A 25,928-nucleotide genomic window follows, 5' to 3' on the forward strand; every position below is an offset into this window, starting at 1 on the left:
CTCCGATATCTGCCCGCAGAATCATGGCTCCCCGCTTTGTACCTCAAAACCAACCGCCTGCGATATTCTGTTTGTAGAGATCCAGATCTTCTTACATCTCAGGCTGGTTTCATGGATGCTCAGAGTGGTCTGGTAGATATCTAGCTCAATTCCGGGGCCATTTGAAATAGGGTACCCTACTCCTCCACCGAAAAGCTAGAACACTAAACTTTTAAAAAGAATATTCTTTTCGTTCTTTTTCTCATAGTGTTGATCCCTTCCAGTTTCTTATTCCTTCGTGTTGTTTGTTGATCAGAGAATCTGATGAAAGAAATTAATTCTGTGAGTTCTGTTGCTCGTTGGTTTTGTTAGTAATACTGCCAGAGGTGGGGCCAGCCACACAAACACCTACTTTTAGTCCAGAGCAGAGTTTGGGGAGAGGTGGAATAGTTGGCTGCCCTTAAGATGTGACCTTAGGGTTGGGCAGAATAAATTGCTACTCATCAAACAAGACCTCAGAGTTGTTAGGCCCTGTTGTTTACACTCCCTGGCTATTGTCCCACCCTCCAACACATGGTTAGTAAGTGAAAAACCCCAAATTAGAGATTCAATCTTTGGTTTAATGCTTCCATCCTTTGTTAAAATTCAAATAGCATGAAACATTGCTACATTAAACGTTATGGATAATTTGGGTATATAATTGGTTTTGTATACAGAGTTTGATAAATTTCAGTGGGGACAGAGTGCAGGGATAGAAAATACAATCCAGTTACCAGGGACTTTGGAGGAATGTAGGAGAAAACCAGAAAAAAGGCAGGTGGGCCTAGAATCACTTATTTAGAAACTATTATTTTACCTAAGGGCAGCCTTCTTAGGATCCCAGGAATATCCATGATGATCCTCATCTTCCCCGGAAAGTTCCTTAGAACAGGGTTAGCACTACGGGCTTTGGGCCAAATTTAGCCTGCCACCTGTTTTTGCAAGTAAAGTTTTATTAGAACATAACCATTCTCATTCATTTACACACTTACTGTGGCTGCTTTCACACTACAACAGCAGGTTTGAGTAATTTGGAAAAAAAAAAATATGGCCCACAATGCCTTAAAATATTTATTCTCTGGCCCTTTATAGGAAAAGTTTGCCAACAACTGGTCTAGAGAGTCTAATTTTTTTTTAAAGATTTTATTTATTTATTTATTTGAGAGAGAGAGCGAGAAACAGCATGAGAGGGGATAGGGTCAGAGGGAGAAGCAGGCTCCCCGCTGAGCCGGGAGCCCGAGGTGGGACTCGATCCCAGGACTCCGGGATCATGACCTGAGCCGAAGGCAGTCGCTTAACCAACTGAGCCACCCAAGCGCCCTGGTCTAGAGAGTCTAGACTTTCAGAAGGTTAAGCAGAGATCATAGATATTTTAGATTTAATTTAGGCTTTTTAACCTTTAATCCTACCATTATGTGAATTCAAGGGCAGTGGTTTTAAGGAAAGATCACTACTTCTATCAGAATGAGTGCTTTTTCAAGAAAAAAATTTAACTTCAGAAATATTCTTAAAATAAAGGATGGCACTGCTGTTTAAAACCTAATGGCCAATGGAAAATTAATATCTGATTATACATGTACCTGATCCACACTCTTTCAGGTGTTCCCATCTTATTACATGAGAAAAATGTCAAAATTGCCCCCATAAAATGTTTACCTTCTGTTTTTTTTTGAATACCGAGTATTTATGTCAGACATTGTAACTGCTTCGAATATAAATATAAAATGCTAATGTCACTGTTGGAAATTTGAAGTGTTTTAGCTCAGTTATGTCTTGTCTTCTCCCTCTCAGCTTGAGGTCCATGGCCCAAAATGACTCTACCACTGGAGACTCTCTTCAGTAAAGAAGACAACCAGACAGGAGGCTGGGATGAGCATGCCACTGCATCAGATCTCTGCCATTCCAACCCAGGATGCCACCTCTGCTAGAGTCTACAGAAGTAAGACCAAAGAAAAGGAGAGGGAAGAGCAGGTATTAGGAGAATACTTTTTTTTAGTTTCATTATTTTTGTTGTTTTCATTATATATGGTCTAGAATGGTAAGCTCTGATGATCAAGGTTTTCTCCAGTAATGTACTAAAATGCATATGGTGTAAATAGTTGGGCTTAGAAGTTTTCTCTGTAGATTTCTAGGTTTTCAGATTTTGGTATCAACTTATTCTGCTATGGTAATACATGACTTATCTTCATTGCCTAAAATGGTATGATTGTTTTTGATAAATCTCTGAGAAAAATTCTTTGAATTCTCAGAACATGATGCAAAGGAGAAATTAATTTGAACCAAGATTTTATAAATACCTCATACATACTATCATATATATGATATGTTATGTATGATATCATATGTATCATAGTTAACAGTACAGAGCCTATCTCTGCCCTCATATGGCTCTTGATCTGGCCTGACAGTTAAAATGCATTAGAGTCTAATAACAAGGTCAGTGATGAAGGAATGCAGGACCACTGAATTCCAGCCCAAGGGGTCAGGAATGGCTTCCTGGAGAAAATGACATTTACATAGAGACCCTGAAGGGTGACCTGGAGTTAGCTAAAGAAAGGTAGAGTATCCCATTTGGGAGAAATATTATATGCTGAAAGCCCAAAGGCTAATAAAGCAAGGTGAGTTTGGAGAGATTAAAATAGAATAACTGGAACATAAAGGGTAGTGGCAAGATGGGAGGTTGGAAAAGTTACAGGAGTTACCATAAGGAATTTGGGTTTATCTTTGCAGAAGAATGAATGATCAAATTTGTGTTGTTAAAACTTTTCACTCAGAGTGCTGTTTGGAGAGTGAATTGAATGAGTGTTAGAGAGACTAGTTAGAGGATTATTTAATAGCCTATTTAGGCCAAGTTTGGCAAACTTTATCTGTAAAGAGACAGATAATAAATGTTTTAGACTTGGTGGGCCAGTCACATCTCCTCACTTCTGCCATTGTAGCATGAAAATAGCCAAAGACAATATATAAATGAATGGTCTTGCCAATAAAACTTTACTTGCAAAAACAGGTGACAGGCCAGATTTGGCCTGTAGGCTGTAGTTTGCCAATTCCTGGCCTAAGGAAAAGGTGATGGTGACTTTGTCTAGGATAAGGTAGTGGGGATAGAGAGATAGTTTATTAATCCACCGAGCTTGATAATTGCATGGGGGTGAGATAGGGAGGAATCAAGGATGACTCCTATTTTCTCCTTGCCTTTACCATGTGCTGTGTAGACATGTGCTCATTAGTTCTCACAGCCTTCCTATTTTGTAGTAAATCTTTGCCGAAGACTCTGAAGAATCCCTGTTAAATCAAAAAGTAATGTCTTGTTTGAAGTTGAGTCATCATAGTTGATGGGACACCACTCTTTGCCTTATTACATAAATAATGAAAAAAAAAACCCCGAATCTATCACATCATAGCTCTTGAAGTACATGGACTATGGAAAATGCAACGGTACCGTATAACTTAAAAGAGGTCTCTATATTCTTAGTTTGTCTTTTCCTTTTTTCAGTTGTTTGTGTCGTCAGTCTGCACCCTTTCTATTTTGCTGAGCTCTTAGGAGGAGTGTGGTCAGCATTGGTTGAAAGGCTGACCAGGGCTGGTGCTGGTGTAGATGTGTTTTGGCTATATCATTTTCAGTATTTCAGTTTTTCCTCAATTTGCTGGAGATGGGAGAATGCCCCATCTTTTCCATATTCTTTCAGTTTTCATTTAAGTTAATAGTCTTCATTTAAGATTCATTTAAATTAATGGTCTTTTCTTGTAACCCTTTAGTCCAAATGGATTTTTTTTGTTAAAGATTTTATTTATTTATTTGACAGAGAGAGAGAGAGAGAGAGAGCACGCAAGCAGGGGGAACAGCAGAGGGAGAGGGAGAAGCAGGCTTCCTGCCAAACAGGGAGCCCGATGTGGGGCTTGATCCCAGGACCCCGGGATCATGACCTGAGCCGAAGGCAGATGCTTAACCGACTGAGCCACCCAGGCGCCCCTAGTCCAAATGGATTTTTAAATACTGCTACATAGAACATTTTTTAGTCTAGGGTGCTTGCCTATACCAAATAGAGGTTGCTCGGTGCAGTGTCAAATTTGGACACCAGATGGCAGGAATTTCTTGATATGGAAGCTATCACTTGTTTGGAATAAAGGAAGAAGTCCAACATTTTAGGCCAGGAAGAGAGATTCTTTTGTATATAAAACCCTATTGCAGGTTTGTTGTAGTGGATATTCAGTAAATACTTACTGAATTGATCTATTCGATAGGGATTTTAAGGTTTAAATAAGTAGCATTAATGACTGTATTCATGGAATTGGGATTTTAATCGGTTTTGGGAAAAGGCACCATTCTGTCCCACTTTAGCGTGGGGAATAGTTTGGATGCCTGATGGCAGTGTGACAGTTCTAGGAATCAGGGTGCCAAGGTGAGGCTGCAGGTGGGGGAGTTGCAGCCGGGACAGGAGCTTGCAGGGCCCTGTAACCGTTTGGCAGCAGATGGCGCGGTGCTAAAAATGACTTCTGTGGCTGTCTCGGTTCTGAAATGTGGCATCAGAATTGATTTGGAAGGCACATTTTTGTCCATTGGAGTCTGTTTGCCTTTATCCATTTTCCCTGGCACAGTGAGTTCAAAACAGGATTCTTTGGTATGATTTCTGATCTCCTATGTTTGGGAGAGGAGGCAGGAGGGAAAGAGAAGCTGGGCAGATAGAGGCACTCCTTCCTTCCTGCTCATCCACCCACTGTTCTCAGAACTGCAAAGGTTGAGCTTTATCTCAGTCTCTGGGATAGCATGAGACAGTTCATTCCATCAGTAACAATTTTATTCCTTCTGAATCTTGTGAGAAGAGCGGGGCCTTGCAGTTTACCCAGAATCAAATAATCTAACCCTTAAAGTCGACAGTTTTACCTATGTTTATCAGATGCGTGATTCTGTAGCATCCACTGCAGGAGCCCATATCTCTACAGTTCTAAGAAGAGTTAATGACTTTTACAGAGTATAATTCAATACAGTTGATGAATGAATGAATGAATTTAGTTTTAATGGTATGGGGACCACTGTGGAATTATGAGGAATGTTTTATAATAAAAGGATTTCTGCTGCTGTTGCTTATGAACTGGGTAGATGTTTCTTGAGGATTTTTTTTTTTCTTAGTGTTTTGTAAGTATCAATCCATTGCCTTCCAGACTCTGGTCTGCATTTAGAAATCTGATATGGAGGTTGTTTGCATTTGGGAGAATATTTTTTTTCTTATAGTTTAGAGAGTTATTGATTAATTTCTTATCCGGACTTAAACTGTCTTGTGGTTCGATAGGTCCTGTTACATTTTTCAGGATTATTTTTTGTTATGTTTTCTTTCTTTTTTTTTAGATTTTATTTATTTGACAAAGAGAGACACAGTGAGAGAGGGAACACAAGCAGGGGGAGTGGGAGAGGGAGAAGCAGGCTTCCTGCTGAGCAGGGAGCCCGATGCGGGGCTCGATCCCAGGACCCTGGGATCATGACCTGAGCCGAAGGCAGACACTTAACGGCTGAACCACCCGGGCGCCCCTTATTTCATTTTTAAACAGCTTTATTAAAGTATAATTGACATATAATAAACAATACATATTTAAAGTGTATAGTATCTTCTCAAGCAAGATTGTGAACATATCCATCACTCACAAAAGTTTCCTCATGCCCCTTCCTCAAACAATCATTGATCTGCTTTCTTTCACTGTAGATTAGTTTGCATTTTCTAGGGTTTTATATAGATGGAATTATATGTTATGTACTTTTTTTAAAAAAAGATTTTATTTATTTATTTGAGAGAGAGAGAACGAGAGAGAGAGAGCACATGAGAGGAGGGAGGGTTAAAGGGAGAAGCAAACTCCCTGCAGAGCAGGGAGCCCAGTGCAGGACTCGATCCAGGGACCCCAGGATCATGACCTGAGCTGAAGGCAGTCGCTTAACCAACTGAGCCACCCAGGCGCCCCTGTTATGTACTTTTTTAAATCTAGCTTTTTTTCAAAGATTAATTCTTTTGAGATTCATCCAAGTTGTGTGTATCAATAGTTATGTCCTTTTTTATTTAAAAATTTAAAAATTAAATTTAATTAATATATAGTGTGTTATTAGTTTCAGAGGTAATTTAGTGATTCATCAGTTGCATATAGCATCCAGTGCTCAGTACATCACGTGCCCTCCTCAGTTCCCATCACCCAGTTACCCCATCCCCTCACCCACCTCCCCTCCAGCAACCCTCACTTTGTTTCCTATAGTTAGAGTCTCTTATGGTTTGTCTCCTTCTCGTTTCATCCTATTTTTCCTTCCCTTCCCCTGTGTTCATCTGTTTTCTTTCTTAAATTCCACATCTGAGTGAGATCATGTACTTGTCTTTCTCTGACTGACTTATTTCACTTAGTATATATCCTCTTAGTTCCATCCATGTCATTGCAAATGGCAAGATTTCATTTTTTTTGATGGTTGAAAGAATATTCCTGTGTGTGTGTGTGTACCAAGTTGTGTCCTTTTCTTGCTGAGTAGTATTCATTGTATGAATTTATCACAATTCCTTTATTCATTCTCCTGTTGATGGACATTTGGATTGTTTCCAGTTTTTGGTTGTTATGAATAAGGCTGCTCCTAACATTCATACAAGCCCTTGTATGGACATATATTTCCTTTCCCTTGGGTAAATACCTAGTAGTAGAAACATATGGTAGATGTATGTTTAACTTTTTAAGACACCGCCAAACTGTTTTCCAAAATGATTGTACCATTTGACATTCCTACCAGGAGGAGGGGAGTTCCAATTCTTCTACATCTCTGCCAACACTTGATATGGTCTGTCTTTTTAATTTTAGCATCTAAATAGGTGTATACTAGCATCTCATTGTGGTTTTAATTTGCATTTCCCTCACGAGTAATGATATTGAGCATCTTTTCATGTGCTTATTTACCATCCTTGTCTTTTTTGTTGAAAAGCCTCTTTAAATCTTTTGTCCACTTAAAAAATTGGTGGCCTTTTTTCTTACTGTCAAATTTTGAGCATTCTGTATGTATTCTAGATACAAGTCCTTTATCAGATATATGCTTTACAAATGTTTTCTCCCAATGTCTGGATTGTCTTTTAATGTTCCTGCCAGTGTCTTTTGAAGACTAAAGTTTGGTTTTAACTTTTTAAATTTTGGTGAAGTCAGGTTTATCCTTTTTGTCCTTGTATTTATTGTATTTTTGGTCTTCTATTAAGAAAGCTTCACTTTAACCCAAAGGCGCAAATAGTATCTTGGAACTTTTATAATTTTGGTTTTACACATATGTCTGTGATCTATTTTGAATTAATTTTTGTATATTGTATGAAGTATATATCCAATACAATTTATTTTTTTTTTGTATATCCAGTTGTTCTAGTAACATTTGTTGAATAGATTGGACTGTCTTTTCTCCATCGCATTACCTTACATCAGTTGCCCAAATATGTGTGTGCTTATTTCTTTACTCTTTTCTGTTTAAGTGATCTATTTACTATCTTTACATGAATAGCCCCTCGGCCTTTTGGCTAAGATCAAGTGTAATACCACACTGTCATAAACACTCCAGCTTAATAATAAGTCTTGAAAATCAGATAGTGTTCTTTTTCAAACGTGTTTTGCCTATCTTAGTTTTTTTGCACTTCCATATGAATTTAAGAATCAGATTGTCAGTTTCTACACAAAAGTCTGCTGGGATTTTTATTGGGATTATTGAATTTGTAGTTCAATTTGAGGGAGAACTGACATTTAACAGTACTGAGTCTTGACCCATGAATAGGTATGTCTCCTCTTTAAGTCTTTTCTAATATCTCTCAGCAATGTTTTGTAGATTTCAGTGTATAGATCAGTCTTAAACACCTGTTGTCAGATTTATCCCTATTTACTTTGTATTTTTGTTGCCATTGTAAATGATACTATTTTTTAAAATTTTTATTTTCTATTGCTCATTGCTAGTACGTAGAAATAAAATTGATGTTTGTGTATTGATCTTATATCTTGTATCTTGTTTGCAGTTTTGGCAAACTCACGAGTTCTAGTAGCTTTGAGTCTATTAAATTTTCTACATAGGCAATTGTGTCATCTATGAATAGTGTTTTACGCTGCCTCTTTTTATATGGATGCCTCTCTCCTTTTTTGTCCTAGTGAACGTCTCTAGTCTTTGTGTTGTTCCTGATCTTAGGGTGAAATCATTTATTCTTTCAACATTAAGTATGATGTTAGCTGTATGTTTTTTGTAGATACCCTGTATCAAGTTGAAGTTGCCTTCCATTTCTAGTTTGCTAAGAGTTTCGGTCAGGAATGGATCATGGGTTTTGTCAAATGCTTTTTTTCTGTGTCTTACCGAAGATAAAGCTGTATTCTAGTTAAAGCAGTAAGGGCAGGTTTTATTCAGTAATAACTATTGCAGTAGGGAGGAGAGTCCAGTGTGAACTGAATTCAGCTTCTTTTTGTGTGGAGGTGTCTAGGATATTTTAAAAGGAGAATAAGGGAGGAGAGAGGAGGAACAAATGGGAAATGAGTGGGGGCTTGAGCAGAGTCGGGGATGTTGAAATTTACAAAAAGTTGGAAAGGAGTTGATCAGTGTGATTAAACCATCTGGGTTTGCTACCTGGTGCTTACTCAAGTTAGGCTTGTACTCTCCTACAGAGATTGGGATATAGGGGCTCTATCTTTAGGTGTTGGCTGGAATAAACAGTAAATGCTTTTGGCAACCTTGAGTTTTTCCGGGCAGGAACTTAAGAGGGTTGTAATCATCATTCTAGGGACACAGCCATGAGAAGTTAGAAACTATGCTAGTGTTTGTTCAAGTCTCTTAGTGCACGGGTTTGGATGGAGTCATACGTACCAAAGAGTTCTTGCAGTTCTGTCTGAGATGATCGTATGTTTTTTATTTTTTTATTTTGTATATTCGTCAAGGATGTTCAGAGAGACAGAACCAGTAAGATCACTTTATCTATAGATATATAGATATAGATAAGAGGTTTATTATAGGAATTGGCTTACATGATTATGGAGGCTGAGAAATCCTACTATCTGCTATCTGTAAACTGGAGAACCAGGAAGTTTGATGGTGTCATTTAGTCCAAATCCAAAGGTCTCAGAACCAGGGAAGCAAATGTTACTGAGTCAGTTTGATTCCAAAGGCTGGAGTCTGAAGGCCTGAGAACCAGGTGTGCTGATATCCAAGGATGGATGTGCTAGCTCAAGCAACAGAACACATCCACCCTTCCTCTGCCTTTTTGTTTTATTTAGGCCCTCAGTGGATTTGGATAGTGCCCACCTGCTTTGGGGGGCATGCAAATGCTAATATCTTCTGGAACTGCTCTTACAGATGCACCCAGAAATAATGTTTTACCAGCTATCTGGGCATCCCTTAGCCCAGTCAAGCTGACACATAAAAATAACCATCACAGTTTGTTAATATGGCAAAGTACACTGGTTGGTGTGTTTTTTTTTTGAATGTTAAACCAACCCTACGTTTCTAGTATAAACTATACTTGATTATACTGTATTAACTTTTTTATATATATCTAATTTGATTGTAATTGCTAAAATTCTTGTCTAGAATTTTTATATCTGTGTTCAAAAGGGATATCGGTCTGTAGTTTTCTTTGATTGTAATGTTTTTGATTTTGTCATAAGGACAATGATGAGGGAATTGTTTCCTCCTCTTGAATATTTTAGAAGAGTTTAAATAGAATTGGTATTACTGTTTCTAACTTAAGGTTTGGTAGAATTAACCAGTGAAGCCATCTGGGTCTGGAAAATTTTTTTTTAAAGATTTATTTATTTATTTTGGAGAGAGTGCATGTGTGTAAGGGGCAGGGAGGGGCAGAGGGAGAGGGAGAGAACCTCAAGCAGATTCCTCCCTGAGTGCCGAACCCAGTATGGGGCTCAGTCTCACGACCCTGAGATCATGACCTGAGCTGAAACCAAGAGTCAGACATTCAACTGACTGAGCCACCCAGGGGCCCATGGAGATTTTTTGTGAGCAAGTTTTAAACTAAAGTCTCAATATTTTTAATATAAGGTTCTTTAGGTTATCTGTTTCTTTTCTAATGTACTTTGATAATTTGTGTCTTTTATGGAATTGGTCAGTTTCGTTGTTGAATTTATTGACATAAAATTGTTTCTAATGTTCCCTTATTGTCTTAGTCCATTCTGGGGTGTTATAACAAAATACCTCAGACTTGGGCGCCTGGGTGGCTCAGTTGGTTAAGCGACTGCCTTCGGCTCGGGTCATGATCCTGGAGTCCCTGGATCGAGTCCCGCATCGGGCTCCCTGCTCGGCGGGGAGTCTGCTTCTCCCTCTGACCCTCCCCCTCTCATGCTCTCTCTCTCTCTCTCATTCTCTCTCTCAAATAAATAAATAAAATCTTTAAAAAAAAAAAATACCTCAGACTTGATGGTTTATAAACAATAGAAATTCATTTCTCATAGTTCTGTAGTCCCAGGTCAAGGTGCCAGCATGCTCCAGGGTGAGGGCCTTCTTCTGGGTTGCAGACATCTCATTATAGCCTCATGTGGCAGAAGACGTGAGGGATATCTCTGAGGACTCTTTTTTATTTTTTTAAATATTTTATTTATTTATTTGAGAGAGAGAGACAGAGCACAAGCAGGGCAGAGGGAGGAGGGAGAAGCAGACTCCCTGCTGAACAGAGAGCCTGATGTGGGACTTGATCTCAGGACCCTGGGATCATGACCTGGGCCAAAGGCAGACCCTTAACCCGTTGAGCCACCCAGGCGCCCCTCTCTGAGGCCTCTTTAAGGACATTATTCCATTCATGAGAGCTCCTTGCTCTTCACCTAATCACATGCAAAGTCCCTACCTCTTAATATAATCACATGGGCATTAGGATTTCAACATATGAATATGAATTTTGGAAGAGACACAAACATACAGCTTATGTCACTGATTATCCTTTTTTCTTGATCATTTGGTCACAGGTTTATCAATTTAATTGATTTCAAAGAATTCTTTCAGTTTAATAGATTTTCTGTGTTGTTACTTGTTTTCTGTTTTTTCTGTTTTTGTTTTTGTTTTGATATTCTTCATTTCCTTTCCTCTGTTTCATTTGAGTTTAATTGGCTCTTCTTTTTCTAGCTTCTTAAGGTAGAAGCCAAGGTTATTTATTTGAGACCTTTCTTATTTTCTTATTTTTTTTTTTGAGACCTTTCTTATTTTCTAATGCAGATATTTAGAGATTATAAATTTCCCCATTTCTGCTTTTGTGGCATCTGGCATATTTTACTTTTGAGTTTCATTTTTGTTCAGTTCAAAATACTTTCCAATTTCCCTTTGATTTCTTCTTTTATCCATGGGTGTTTTTAAGTATGTTATTTAATTTTCAAAATTTCGGGACTTTCCAGAGATCTTGCTCTTATTTATTTCTAATTTGATTCCATTTTGGTCTGTAAACATATTTTGAATAAGTTAAATCCTTTAAAATTTATCGAGGCTTGTTTAGTGGCACAGAACATGGTCTCTTTTCGTAAATGTGCGTTGTACGCTTTAGAATAATGTGTATTTCTCTATTGTTGGATGGTGTGTTCTATGAGTGTCAGTCAGGTCAAGTTGATTGATAGTGTTTTCCAAGTCTACTGTATCCTTGAATCTAGTTGTTCTTTCAGTTGAAAGAGTGGTAGTGAAATTGCTGACTATAATTCTGGATTTGTTTTATTTTTCCCAGTTTTGCTACATGTATTTGATGCTCTATTATTAGGTGCATAAACATTTAGGATTGTTTGGTCTTCTTGATAAAATAACCCCTTATTATTATGAAATGATTATCTTTATCATGGTGATAATATTTTTTGCTCTGAAATCTACTTTGTTAATAATATAGGCACTGCAACTTTCTTTTGGTAAGTGTTAACATAGCATCAACTTTTCTTTCTACTTTTAACTCATTTGTGTCTTTATATTTAAGGTGCTCTTTATATAAGCAGTATGTGGTTGGGTCTTTTTTATCTAGTCTGACAATCTCTGCTCTTTATTTAGATGTTTGAACTATTTATATCTAAAGACATTATTGAAATAGTTGGGTTAAGTCTTCCTGTTTGTTTTCTGTTTGTCTCATCTGCCTTTGTTCCCCTTCTCATCTCTTTTGGCCTTTTTAAATTCTTTATTGGCTTATAAGCTATAACTCTTTATTTTAATGGCTTTTTAATTTAAAAATTTTTCAGGGTTTATAATAGTACATATTTTTAACTTGTCACAGTCTACCTTCAAGTGATATTATATTACTTCAGGTATACTGTATAAACCTAACAATAGTATACTTTCATTTCTCTCCTCCTGGCTTTTATGGTATTATTGTCATACATCTTTCATTAAATCCCAGAATTATAAATCCCAGAATTATAGTATTTTAAAACATTTTTAAAGAGATTAATATAATAAGAAAAATATCTATTTACTCTTATAAATATCATTTCTGTTGTTCATTGTCTCTTTGTGAAGGACTTTACCATTTCTTATAGTATGAGTTGGCTGGTAGAGAATTTTTCAGCTTTCTTTTTCTTCTTTTTTTGTTTTCCTTATTTCTTTTTAAGATTTATTTATTTATTTTAGAGAGAGACGGGTGGGGGGGTAGGGGCAGAGGGAGAGAATCTTCAAGCAGACTCCCTACTGAGGGTGGAGCCTGTTGCGGGGCTTGATATCATGACCCATGAGATCATGACCTGAGCTGAAACCAAGAGGTGGATGCTCAACCAGCTGAAGTACCCAGGTGCCCCTTGTTTTCTTCATTTCTTGTGTCTGGGTTTGTTGAACTTTGTGGATCTGTTTCCATTAATTTGAAATATTTTTCAAATATTCTTCTGCTCCCTCCCTTTTTTGGGGACTCCCATTTCACACATTAACTCTTGGAAGTTGTCCAGTGTTACACTTTAGATTTTTAAAAATTTTATGTTTTCTTTCTGTGTTTTATTTTGGATCATTCTAATTGCTGTGTTTGAGTTTATTAATCTTTTCTTTTTCCATGTCTAATCTGCTGTTAATCTTTTTAGTGTATTTTTCCATCTCAGGCATGGAATAGTTACTGTCTCTAGAAGTTTAGTTTGGATCCTTTCTTTATATCTTCCATGTCTCTGTTCAACTTTTTGATCATAAGATCCAAATTGAACTTTAAAAAATTTATTTACAAATAAAACTGGCTTAAGATACCAAGTGGTGGATGTTTTTGTAGACTTTTTTTCTTCTCTAATTTCAGCATAATTGTAGTATCCACTTGATTAACTGAGATTTTTCTGTATTTCTTTACTAGTTCTCTTTTCTTTTTCACACAAATAATTTCACCATTAAAAAAAAATTCATATTTTTCTCATTCTTTTGTCTCCTTTCCCCATTATTTGATGTTTTTCCTATCCTCGGGCCTATTTTATTTTATTTTTAAAAGATTTTATTTATTTTTTGACAGAGAGCACGCGTGTGCATAAGCAGGGGGAGTGGCAGGCAGAGGGAGAAGCAGGCTCCTGGCTGAGCAGGGAGCCCGATATGGAACTCTATCCCAGGACCCTGGGATCATGACCTGAGCCAAAGGCAGACACTTAACTGACTGAGCCACCCAGGCGCCCCACTCAGGCCTATTTTAAAATACCCTTCTGTGCATTTAAGTAGGATTTTTAACATGTATTTTTAAAAGTCTAAAAGACAAATTTTGTATTTGGCCACCAAATCAATGTTTAGAAATACACATTTCATTTGACAGTATTTGTAAATTATTTTCCAGAATGATGTCCATTTTACCCTGTTATTGACAGGGTCCACTGTAAGCAACAGCATTATTTCCAATCAGTTTAAGGAGAGGGATTTCATATAGGGAAGTAGTAGATGCTTACAAAGTAATTGAATGGCTGGAGGAGCAGGCTGAGTTTCTAGGAACAGCTAATCCCAGTACTCTTGGACTGTTCTCCTGAGATGAGCTGACAAAGTTGCTATTGCCACTGCTGGTGAAAAAAAATCATTATCTTTACCATAGTTGGAAAAGCTGCCACATTGCTACAGACTTTGCTGAAGTAGGAAGAAGCTGCTGGCTCTAGAACCACCCACTTTTGCCATGATCTGGATGGGCAAAGTGGATGCTCTGCCCTCTCTTTTTCTCCCCCATGTATCATCTCCACATCAAAACTTTGAGTGTGACTGCATTGAGTAAACACAACCTAATTATGCCTGGAACCCGTATTACAAGATTGTTCAGAAAATATAAATTTTCTGCCTTATACTCCTTTAAAATGAAATTGATATGGATACTGAATGAACTGGCGCACATTATGGTATTTCTTGAAAAGGATAAACAAAAAGGTAATTCAGTGAATAGCTTACATTGAAACAGTAATTAAGTTCCATGGGAAAAGAACGTACTATTTTCTTTTATATATTTATAAACAGTTCCTTTGCTGACCCCATTGGCCTCACCATCTTGCTTCTGATTTTGCCATGAAGCATCAGGATGATGATTGTGTTTTTTTATGCTTCGCCACATACATTTATAAACACTTGAGTCTTAATGAGATAATATGTTACTGGAAAGACAGTTTATACATTCTGTAGTTTCAGTGAGTTAAGCACATAGCTATTCCATTCACTTTTAAACATAAGTTTATATGCACTTATAGGATGATGATTATCTAACCACATTTATATTTGCTATAAAAATATATGAATGCTGGCAGCTAATACTGTACTCATCTTTACCTGACATCTTCTGAAAAGATGGCCTCTCAAGTGATAACAGTATTTTGAGGCATAATCACTATACTTTTACTTCTTAATTATTCTCTCTCTCTTTTTTTTTTTAAAGATTTTATTTATTTATTTGACAGAGAGAGAGAGACAGCGAGAGAGGGAACACAAGCAGGGGGAGTGGGAGAGGGAGAAGCCCGCTTCCCGCGGAGCAGGGAGCCCGATGTGGGGCTCGATCCCAGGACCCTGGGGTCATGACCTGAGCCTAAGGCAGACGCTTAACAACTGAGCCACCCAGGCGCCCCTCTTTTTTCTATTTGATAAATCATTCCCTTTTTAAATCATAAAATCTGTGTTTTAACATCCTAAAATCTAGCCCAACTCCCAGTTTAGTGCTTGAACCTGCTTTGTATCATTGTGGCTGGCTTGTTCTTGGGGCACCATAAGGGCATCTCTCATGGCACTGACCCACTACTTCCAAAGGCAGTTCTTTTCTTTTTTGGGTGACCAGAATTTTGAGATCCAGTATAAGAACAAACTCTCTGTAGCTTTCTTTTATTGGCAGTCTTACTTTTTTCTTCCAGGGACCATCAGTCTTATTATGCAACATAAAAATCCATTGTTTCATGTATTACAAAATTGAATCTCTCAACATTCTGATTGTTCTCTTTTGGACCATTCCTGGTTTCTTCATATAAGTGTGTTGAAATGAAGAGATGAATATACATCTTTAACATATACCTGTCCCACATTGCTGTCTCTGGTTGTCACCCTCTGTGAGATCATTTGTATGACCTCTTGAATCATCTACCTACTTTACCTGCAAAAGCCCAAGAGATTAATATTCTCATACCTAGAAATGAGAATTTCTTTTGTCATCTGTTTACCTTTCCTTCGTCCCTGGAGTGGTTTTTAAAAGTCTACTTCCTAGCATGTTTTTCCTGCCTGGTAATCAAATCTATCACTGTAACTCCTAGTTTGCTCAAGAACTCACAGAAAGTTGTAGCACGTTCACTGTTTAAGAAACAAATTCTGACTAATTCTTTTCTAAATGGTTGTTTTCTGCCTTGTAAGGCTTGTTTTCTTTAAGAATGAAGAAATAAGCTTAGATGTTTTTCTAGAAATAAAAAAGCAGGCTGTTATCAAACATTAAGTACAAATTGATCAGTTTGAACTGTTACATTTTCTTTTGCATATATAGATTTTGAAACTTGAATGCAGATAAAATTACATACAACTTCGAGGTCCTGCCACTTTAAATATTCTTAGTCAAAAGCCAACAGTATTGATTTTAGCTATTTTATATATTAACAGCTTACTTTTCCCAGCCAATTCTCACATAAGTCTTGGACTGGTAATGGTTTGCTGTTTACTTATTTAGGTATGGAGATGGAAGAATGCACAGAATGACTGTAGCTGAGCTCTTTTGTAATGCTGATCTAGTGAGAGTTTGTTAGATGAGTCCATGTCATGTAGGTAAAACTAAGAGTCTAGTTTGGTTGTGAAGTGAAACATTTGCAGTTGGCTTTGGTGTGTTGCATGTAAATTAACCGAAGGTGGTGCATAAGTATATTTGTTTAGGTCCTACCTCAGGACTCAATGATTATGGTTTGTTGGTTGTCACTATTCTCTTATAGCTGTCCCACCTGTATGAAACAACTAGGAGGCAGGTAATTTTTCAGATTTCCTGTCAGTAAGCCTGTTGAAAATAAGAAAACCACTCAAATAATATTATAGTCCTGTAATATTTGTTGGTGGCTTTTATATCTGACATCATTGAGATATGACTCCTTTATTTTACACAAAAGAAGAAGCAGGTCCCAAGAGGAATGCCTTGCCCATGGACACTTGAGTTTGTATGATGTTTCTTCCGTATTATTTTGTGTCCTCTTAAAAATGCTTTCCCACGAGTATAAATTCACTGCACACATTTGTACTTTCATTTATGCATCAAGCAGATATTAACAGTATATTATGTACTGGAAAGAAGCCTGCCCTCGAGGAGCTTATAATGTAGCAGGAAGATAGGAAGAGCCATGTCAGAGAATTCGGTGAATGCTCTGATAGCAGCTTCCCCAGTATATTGTAACCAGAGATCTTTTGATCTGTGATGTGGCTAGTTATGCTTTTGTTTTTCTTTATCCCATTTCTGCTTGGAATTTAGGTGTGCTCTTTCAGTTTTTGAAGTTGAGGACCCAGGCTCTTCTTCACTTTTGGGAAGCACTCACTCATTATTTCCTCAAATATTGCCTCTCCCCCATTCTCTTCATTCTCCCTCTCTGGCAGTAAAGCTCACTGTCTTCTGCCATGCTTTCTGTCTGTCTCTGTGTGCTGTGTTCTGGGTGATTTCTTCAGCATTCTCTTTCTGTTCACTGAACCTCTCCTTAGCCAGGTCTAGTTCTGCCATTGAGATCATAATTTCAATGTCTCCGTGTTTTTATTTCATAAATTTTTAAAATAATTTCCTGTTTTTGCATTGTTTTTTAGATTTTTTTCTTTATCTCTGTGAACATGTAATTCAAGTTTCTTTCCTTTAGCTTTAGCCTCTTGTTTAATGCTCTGACTTTACATTTTTTCCTTGCTCTTGGCCCCTGGGAATTTTTTCTTCTTGCTTTTGAGCTTGGTTGTGTATTAAAAATTATTTTGCTATATTTTTTCCAGGATTTGTATGTGACTGGAGATGGGAATAGGGTGTTGTATTTTTTTGGTGTACTTCAGAAGTTCCAGTTTCCCCAGTGTACTATGAATTATGTGTATATCTGTAAAAACAATTCTGTTACCTAAAGCTCTAGTTGAGAAAATTCTTCACATTTTACAGTAAATATGGCTGATACATCACCTTCCAGTAAGTGGAGATATGCAGTCCATTAATTAATTATTCACTTCATAGGTGGCCATTTTTACTGCATCTAAATAGGTTGAGATACTACTAAGGATTTGTTTAATTTAACATACTTATATCATTATTATTCTGTACAAGGCACTGTTCTTCTAAGGACTTTACAAACATTAACTCAGTGAATTCATTTGATCCTCATCCAAGTACTATTAGGTATTATCATTGTCATCCATTGTCACTCTCATCTTATAGATGAGGCACAGAACTGTTGGATGAGTTGCCAAGGGTTCCCCCATTGGTGGTTGACGAGTATCAGAATTGGCATTCACACCCAACCTCCACACTCATGCTCTTCATTCACTTGCTTTTTGCATACCGCTCTGACAGCCACTGGCGTTTATCTTTGCAAACCACACGTCTCTCCTAATGAAACTTGTCCAGCTTCGCTTGCTCTGTGTCTTCATTTCCCCAGCACTCAGTGAGTCTATACTGAGCACGATTCAGATGTTTTTCCATTTGCTTCCTTATGTCTTTATCTTCTGTCTTCATTGATCTGCTCATTTTTTTGAACCAAATATATATTAAGCACCCATTACATGGTGCGTGCCATCAGACGTTGAGCATAAATGCTGCGTAACACAGAGACGCCCTCTGTGCTGCCTGAATCTCTCCCCGACCTTATGCTTCTGTAAGCCACGCCTTAACTGTGGTCTGGGTCCTGGTCGACTCTCCTGCTGCAGCAGCCTGCACGTTGGTCTCCATACTTCGGCCTCCCACTTCCTGCTCTGCATACTGCCCACTGGGAAAATAGGCACCCAGATCGGTGTGGTAAGTGCCATGGTCTAGAGAAGCACCCCGACCTAGTCTCATGGTGACAGGGAGGCTTCTCTGGAAGAGGAGGTGTCAAAGATGAGTCTTAAGAAGTAAGAGTTAGTTGAAGATAGAGGAGAAGAGTGTTTGGTACAGTGCAAGGCAAAAATTCCTAGAGAAGTGAAGAATGGTATGTTTGAGGTACTGAGAAAAATTCGTTCTGCTGGAGCTTGAAGTGTCAGGTGGGGAGCAGTGAGATGAGGCGGGAGTAGCCACAGTGGTGCTAAGGGAACTGAAGCAGTGAAGGGTAGAGCTCTATTTTAATAATGTGACCATAGTTTGGTGAAGCGGATGGGGGTGGAGAGCACTCAGAAAGCTAATGCTATGCTCCGTGTGATGATGGCCTAAACCAGGGAGGTGGTATCGGGGAGGAGAGCAGTGAGCAGATCACAAGGAGATGGACAGGAGGCAGGATCGATGACAGTGCTGGTGGCTGATCGATTGTGGAGGTCACGGAGAGGTAACGTCTGGTCGAGACATTCACTTTGATGGAGGAAGGGCAGCATTAATCAGAAAGATGGGGAAATTGGATGGTGAACTTGATGGTGAACATGGAAGTGTGAGGTACTTGTGGGTGGGCCACCTGAAGATATCCAGAATTCAGTTGTGTCTGAATCTTCAGAGAGAAATCTATTTAAGCAAGAGCTAGAAAGAGAGAGATTTTGGAGTCGGATAGCATATAGAGAGGAAAGGAGGCCCTAGGAATAGATAAAATTGTCAGTTAGAATGAATTGCCTGAGAAGAAAAAAGGGTGTGTGACAGGACATTGAGGAAGGGGAGTCACCATCTGGAGTCACTGTCTCACAGACCTCCCCAGGTGACTTCTGGTACTTGCTGTATTTGAGAATATTTTATCTTTCTTCCATGCCACTTTTGCCTGGGCCATGAAATATTGCCCCTTTTATTCGGTCATCCTAGTGCTGAGTTTGTGTGTTTTTTGTGTTTGCTTATAAAGAACTCAATTTACCACATTTCAAAAGTCTGTCTTTTTTTAAATAGCGAGGGATTGCTGTCAGATTCACAGTATTTAGGTAATATGTGAATAACTAGTAGTGGTTGCAGTTACAAGAAAGTCTTAATAATGTCTTTTACCCTGGGGTTTTGTTTTTTAACTAGGCTTAGGCTGATTGAGGCATAATGCGTATGTATTATTAGCCGTGTGATTAGCACTTATAAGTAGAGTTGCACACCCAAATTGTGAAAGACATGCTCAAGTGATTCATACTGTACCCCAAGATTCATTGACGGCTGTTCCCTGAGAGCAAAGGTCTTCTCTTTAAATACACGGTGTGACCTAGGATTCTGCTGAACTTGGATGAGCCTCTGCTTATCAGCATAGTTCTAGTCATCACTCAGTGAGTATCACTGTCCCCTTTCTTGGCCTCAGTGGCCCTCCCATAACCAGAGCACTGATAGCAGTTGTCACTGAGAATATAACTAACAGACACAGAGACTAGCCAGAGTCTTCTAATAAGTGAACTTTGATAACTTTGAAAAAATTATTCCATTAAGCTCAAGATAATACTAAAAGTTTTTTGAGGAAAATTTAAACTTTGAGCCCCTCACTTTAAAAAATTATTTATTATGAAAAACAGAAAAATATGGGGGCACTATTTTAGATTTAAAGAGGCTTAACAATCAAATGTAATGCATAAACCTTAATGGAACCTGCTGATAGAATAAGCTGCTATAAACTGTATTGAGACAACTGGGACATTTGAATGTTGTCTATGTATTAGATGATAAGTAAGTATAGACTTGTAGTTAATTTTCTTAGACATAAAAATGGTACTGTGGTTGCATAGGAGAATATCCCTGTTCTTAGAAAATGCATACAGAAATATTTAGTGGTAACGTGCATAATGTCTTCAACTTACTTTCTTTTTTTAAGTTTTTTTTTATTTTTTAATTTTTTAAAAAGATTATTTATTTTGAGAGAGAGCAAGAGTGAGCATGAGTGGGTGCAGGGAGGGTTGGAGGGAGAGAATCTTCAAGCAGACTCCCTGCTGACTGTGGAGCCCGACATAGGGCTCGATCTCACCACCCATGAGATCCTGACCTGAGCTGAAACCAGGAGTCTGACACTTAACTGACTGAGTCACCCAGGCACCCCTGCAACTTACTTTCAAATGGTTCTGCCAGAAAAAGAAAAATAACAAGGAAAAGAAAAATATATGTGTGTGTGTGTGTGTCAGAGAGAAAGCAAATGTGGCAAATTTTATATTGGTTGATGCATCTAGTTGAAGGATATAGGGTATCATATTATTCTTTCAACCACTCTGTAGATTAAAAAATTCTCAAAATAAAAAGTTTTGGGAAATAAAAGACTATGCTGTTGTCAGATGTAAGGTAAAGCCAGGACTGCAGTAAACAATGATAAAACAATAAACAATAATAAACAATTTAAAGGCCAGTGGTAAGTTATCCAATGGGATGCTTCCTTAGGTATTCATATATTTTTTAATCTTTTTCCAAATTTTTTATATTTTAGGATTATGTAGACATTGGTTGATGTTTGTGCTCAGGTAGAATAAAGGGTTTCTTTTTAAATGTGTTTATTGCTGATCATTAGTGATATTCCTTACCTATCACATTAGGAGAATATCCAAAATAAAGTTGTGACTAGATGTAGATTTTCTGTGTTGTATTTTAGGAGATTTTCTTCCTTTGTTTAGGTTGTTGCAAGTTGTGCTATCAAATATCTGAACTTGCAGTGTTCTCAAATGTGTGGCTCGCTCTTTGTGGTTGACCATTTTTCTCTGATGTGTTTAAGAATAGCCTTCAACCTGGCATACCCATTTCTGGGAGGTGTATGCAGACTTTTCCAAAGAATGCACAAGCAAGGGTGGGCTTAAGGGGATCCGTCTTCAGATCTTGCCCTTCCATTGTACACTTGAGCCTGAGACAGCCCGCCTGCACCTCTTCTCCCAGCAGCTCTTCCCTCCTCAGAAGAAGAAGGACACATCCATTTATTTTACTCTGCTGCCATTCCTAGGAAATAAACATCTCAGGCCATCGGAGGGACAAGTGGAATTACTGGTTTGGGGAAATGTTTTAATAAGTAATCAGATTACTTCATTATACCTGCCTAGGCCATTTATCTTTTCCTGTCTTATACTGACTGTATTTCTGAGGCCTCAGACCTAGGCTATATTGGCCTGTGATTGCATATTTTGAACTCATAGATAGGTTGATGAAAGTGATTTCATCTCTTCCACCTCCAATTACTGTTCTTTAATCAAGAGCTTTGGAGGGAGAAACCTTTGAGAGCAGAGCAAAGTAAGTTTCAAGTGATAAAAATGTTTTGTTTTATTTTTTGAAGATAACATATTTAAAGATAAGCTAATTTTTCAGCTATTCTCAGTTCTCAGTTGCTACGATGGATCATATCCGTAGAGTAATGCGTATTTGAACAGCTGAAGCAGTACTTGTTAGTGAAGCTGATTGTTTTAAATGTGACTAGAATATTTTCTCACCTTGGTTTTTGCTCCTCATCCTCTCTTGTGTGCTGGAAAGGAATTCATAGCCTACATCAATCTTTAGAACATACCAAAAGCATGTGATTGAGTTCCCTTGGTGACTGGCACAGGTCTGAGTCCTACTTGACACCTATTTTAGACCCTACTTCCCATTCTGAATCCTAAGTCTGATTTTGCTTTATCCAAACCGCACAAATCTTCATTTGTACTTTTTTTTATCCTGGCTATATATTTAGCATTAATTTTTTCTAGCATTGAAGGAACTTAATCTGATATGATTTAGTTTGCTAATTTATAAGTTTGATAATATACTGTATATTATGTCAAGTATTCAAGGATTGCTTTGATGTTTATTATTGTGAATACTCTTTTTTTTTTCTATATTTAAGTAGGTCTATATAAAGTATTTAGAAATTCTCTAATTTATGTGCCCATTAGGGACTCCATTCTTCCACTCCATTCTCCATTCTCTTCCTCCATGAATGGATTGTAACAAGTAGATATGTAAAAGAGAGAAAGAGAAATTAGCATTTGTATCTCTGATGTGGCATTTTAAAAATTCTACCACAACATGGTTGTTACCTGTAGTTATTTGTTTGTATCCTATAATAGAGTATGAATTCCTTACTGGTAGGAATGATTTTCTTTTCCCCAGGCCCAAACTTTAATTGGGGAGCGGGGGAAAATAGAGAGGACCCACAGAGGAGGGAGATACCTGGAATCCATGAAGCCCCCAGCGTTGATAGGGGAGTGCAAGTAGAGTGGACCTGCAGCTTTGGAGGCAGTATTAGGACTGAGGACATGTGCAGTGGGGATGCTGGGAACTCCTGGGGAGCCACGCTGCATTCCAGCACCAGGGTGCAAGGGTCCTGAGAATGGATGAGATTTGACTCATCAGCAGAAGTCCCTTGTAGCATATAGCTATCCATGTTTGAATGAAGACATACTCAACCTTTTGTAAACGGTAATTATAATTCTGCTCAAATATTTGTATTTTCATTTTAAGAGTAGGTCAAAAAAGGCATTTGGAAAAATCTGGGAGGGATTTTCTTGTGCAGACTTCTTCCCAGCACATTTGCTAAGAGTTTCTGTAGCTGTGGGATTCTCAGTGCTTCTGTTATAAGCCTGGCAAGGTCCCCAGTTCTCTGACAAGTACAGTGGTTTGAAAGCTAAGTTGTTTTAATTAGTGTATGATACATGCTTTATTAGAAACATTGTGGTATAGAGCAGTGATAGGATACTGGTTGCTTTGAGAATATTCTTCTTTGTGGCAGATAAGTGAGAAGAGGGCTCTGGGTAGAAAACTGTACCAGTGTCTGAGGGCACAGTTTGCTGCTGAGCTGTTATCAGCAGGCCAGGCTAGGACTGGCGTTCTAGAGATAATGTAGAAAGGTCTACTAAGTTCTCACACAGGGTGCTCTCTTGGGTAACTTTTTAGTATCGGAGAAAGACCAGTCCTTTGAAAGACCCAAACAAGCATATAGTAGAGGCCAGAGCAAACCAGATAGCTTGTCCAGGGTATGAGGCAACATTTAAGGAGCAGGTTTTAAGAGTGTTCAAGAGCTGGCAAGCCAAGATTTCATCATCAGGGTCCTCAGAACAGTGGCCGACAGAGAAAAGCCATGAATGACTGTAGACTACAGGCAGGCAGGGTTATGGGTACTTTCCTTTTACATTTTCTGCTCCCTCAGGGACATGTCATTGTAACGGTCTTAAGAATTTTAGGGTCTTGGTTGGGACGTCATCAGTGGGGAGAGTATATGTGTACTGTAAACAAGCCACAAACTTTGTATTCTGTTTCACCTAAGGCTCTCTATCCTGCATTTCATGTGCACTGTAGCATAGAATTGAAAGTACTCTAGGGCAGTCCAACTTTGATGTAGAGTTTTGTTTTTTTTTTTAAGATTTTATTTATTTATTTGAGAGAGAGAGAGCGAGGGAGAGGACAGAGGGAGGGTGAGAGGGAGAAGCAGACTCCCTGCTGAGCAGAGAGCCTGACGTGGGGCTTGATCCCAGGATTCTGGGATCATGACCTGAGCCGAAGGCAGATGCTTAACAGACTGAGCTACCCAGGTGCCCCGATGTAGTCTTTATGAAAGCTGGAAGGGCTTGCCTGACAGCCACCATCTTGCCCTGTTTCATATTTTTTTAATGAAAGCCAGGCCCTCCATAATCAGGCCTTTCCCCTCAGACACCCAAAAGGAATCAGAATTCTTTATGAGATACTTGGAATATGCTGTGAGTTCATCATCTGTTGTTTCAGCTGCCAGATGAAATAATCTTTGGAGAAATAACCTTTACCAAAAAATATGTATGTTTTAAAGTCTTCAAGAATGGTTCTTTCAGTGAGAATTTTAAACCCAGAGCATAAGATACTTGAAAAGAGGAAGTTGAGTCAAGGAATAGATGACAGTAGTTGAGAGACAAAAAGAAAAATTAGAATGATAACTCAAAAGATTTGTTATATTTTAAAATATATAAAAAACCAATAGATTGATGACTAAAATGATGATTATCTCAAAATTGGAGAATTAGTTTATCATGTAGAATTAATATATTACCCAGCAATCTTTTATGCTTTTCTGATGGTTCGTCATGGAAAAAATGTTGAAAACCCTTACCTATTACATATTTAGGATGTGTTTACCCAAACTTTAGTCTGCTGAAGAGGACATGGAAAGTATAAGAAAATTTGAACAACTCTATGTTCCAAAATCTTCTCTTGTAGTTTTAGTTTCTGACAACACTTACAGGCCTTTTTAAAAAAGATTTATTTATTTATTTATTATTTATTAGAGAGAGAGAGTGCATGCACGTGAGTGGGGGGAGGGGTAGAGGGAGAGAGAGAATCCTCAAGCAGACTCCCCGCTGAGTGTGGAGTCCAATGCAGGCTCGCTCTCAAGACCCGGAGATCATGACCTGTGCCAAAATCGAGTTGGCCGCTCAACCAACTGAGCCACCCAGGCGCCCCTATAGGCCCTTCGTATAGCAAAGATTCTCCTTTTTGCATTATATTCACATTATCATTCTTTTTTTTTTTTTTAAGATTTTATTTATTTGAGAGAGAGATAGAGAGCATGAGCAGGGGGAAGAGGGAGAAGCAGGCTCCCCGCTGAGCAGGGAGCCTGACATGGGGCTCAATCCCAGGACCCTGGGATCATGACCTGAGCCAAAGGCAGACGTTTAACTGACTGAGCCACCCCAGGCACCCCTCACATTCTCATTCTTACAGTGGGAAGTGGAAAGAGGTCCTAAAACACAGGATAGAATTGTACATGTGTGTAGTCCATAAGAAAGAGTTTTAATAATCTGGTTAAGAGGGGGCACCTGGGTGGCTCAGATGGTTAAGCGTCTGCCTTCCACTCAGGTCATGATCCCAGGGTCCTGGGATCGAGCCCCACATCGGGCTCCTGGCTCAGCGAGGAGCCTGCTTCTCCCTCTCCCTCTGCCTCTCTCCCTGCTCATGCTTTCTCTCTGTATCTCTGTGTCTCAAATGAATAAATAAAATTAAAAAAAAAATAATCTGGTTAAATGCTAATGGATTCACAATTCTGCCAGCTAACTCATGCTGTAGGGAGAGTTGGTGTCCACAGTGTGCCTTGTTCATCCCATTGCTGTACTGCTGCCGCCAGCATTGTGCCAAACTGCTTGCCCTCTTTTTAGTTTGCTCTTAAAATCCAGTGTTCCAGTAGACCCCTCAGGCCGAAGGATGATGAGCCTGACAGTAACAAGGATTCTTTTATCAGCAGAGTGAAGCTAATCGGTTGCCTTGGGAGGTGGCTGGAGAATTCTTTGTTCCTAGGAGTGTTGAGGGGAAACAGCCAGGGCTGCAATATTATATAAGGATTTAGGCTCTGTGTTGGGTTGGAATAGATGATCTTTGTCCCTGTTAATTCTGAGAATCATTGATTTTTTTGAGCGTCCTCAGCCGTACTTGAGTCTTAATAATCAGTTTGAATTTCTGTGTTAATTTTAAAAATATACAGGCTAACAAAACAGGGTTTAATAATGTAAATAGATAGTCCAAATGCCATCTGTGAGGATGCTT

At 38.5% G+C, this 25,928-nt stretch overlaps 1 protein-coding gene and 1 pseudogene across 2 annotated transcripts in view; both read left to right on the forward strand.

Moving 5' to 3' along the window:
* MARCHF8 (membrane associated ring-CH-type finger 8) overlaps positions 1 to 25,928 on the forward strand; it is a 132,709-nt gene that overhangs the window by 64,470 nt on the left and 42,311 nt on the right. For both annotated transcript variants that reach the window (XM_021699539.2, XM_021699540.1), the window contains exon 2: positions 1,810 to 1,989. In XM_021699539.2, coding sequence (XP_021555214.2) covers positions 1,888 to 1,989 — 102 coding nt within the window. In that variant the 5' untranslated portion in view covers positions 1,810 to 1,887. The remainder of the gene's footprint in view (positions 1 to 1,809; positions 1,990 to 25,928) is intronic.
* LOC123325261 lies at positions 7,513 to 7,671 on the forward strand (annotated as a pseudogene).

This window comes from Neomonachus schauinslandi, chromosome 6 (assembly GCF_002201575.2).
Source record: "Neomonachus schauinslandi chromosome 6, ASM220157v2, whole genome shotgun sequence".
Classification (NCBI taxonomy): domain Eukaryota; kingdom Metazoa; phylum Chordata; class Mammalia; order Carnivora; family Phocidae; genus Neomonachus; species Neomonachus schauinslandi.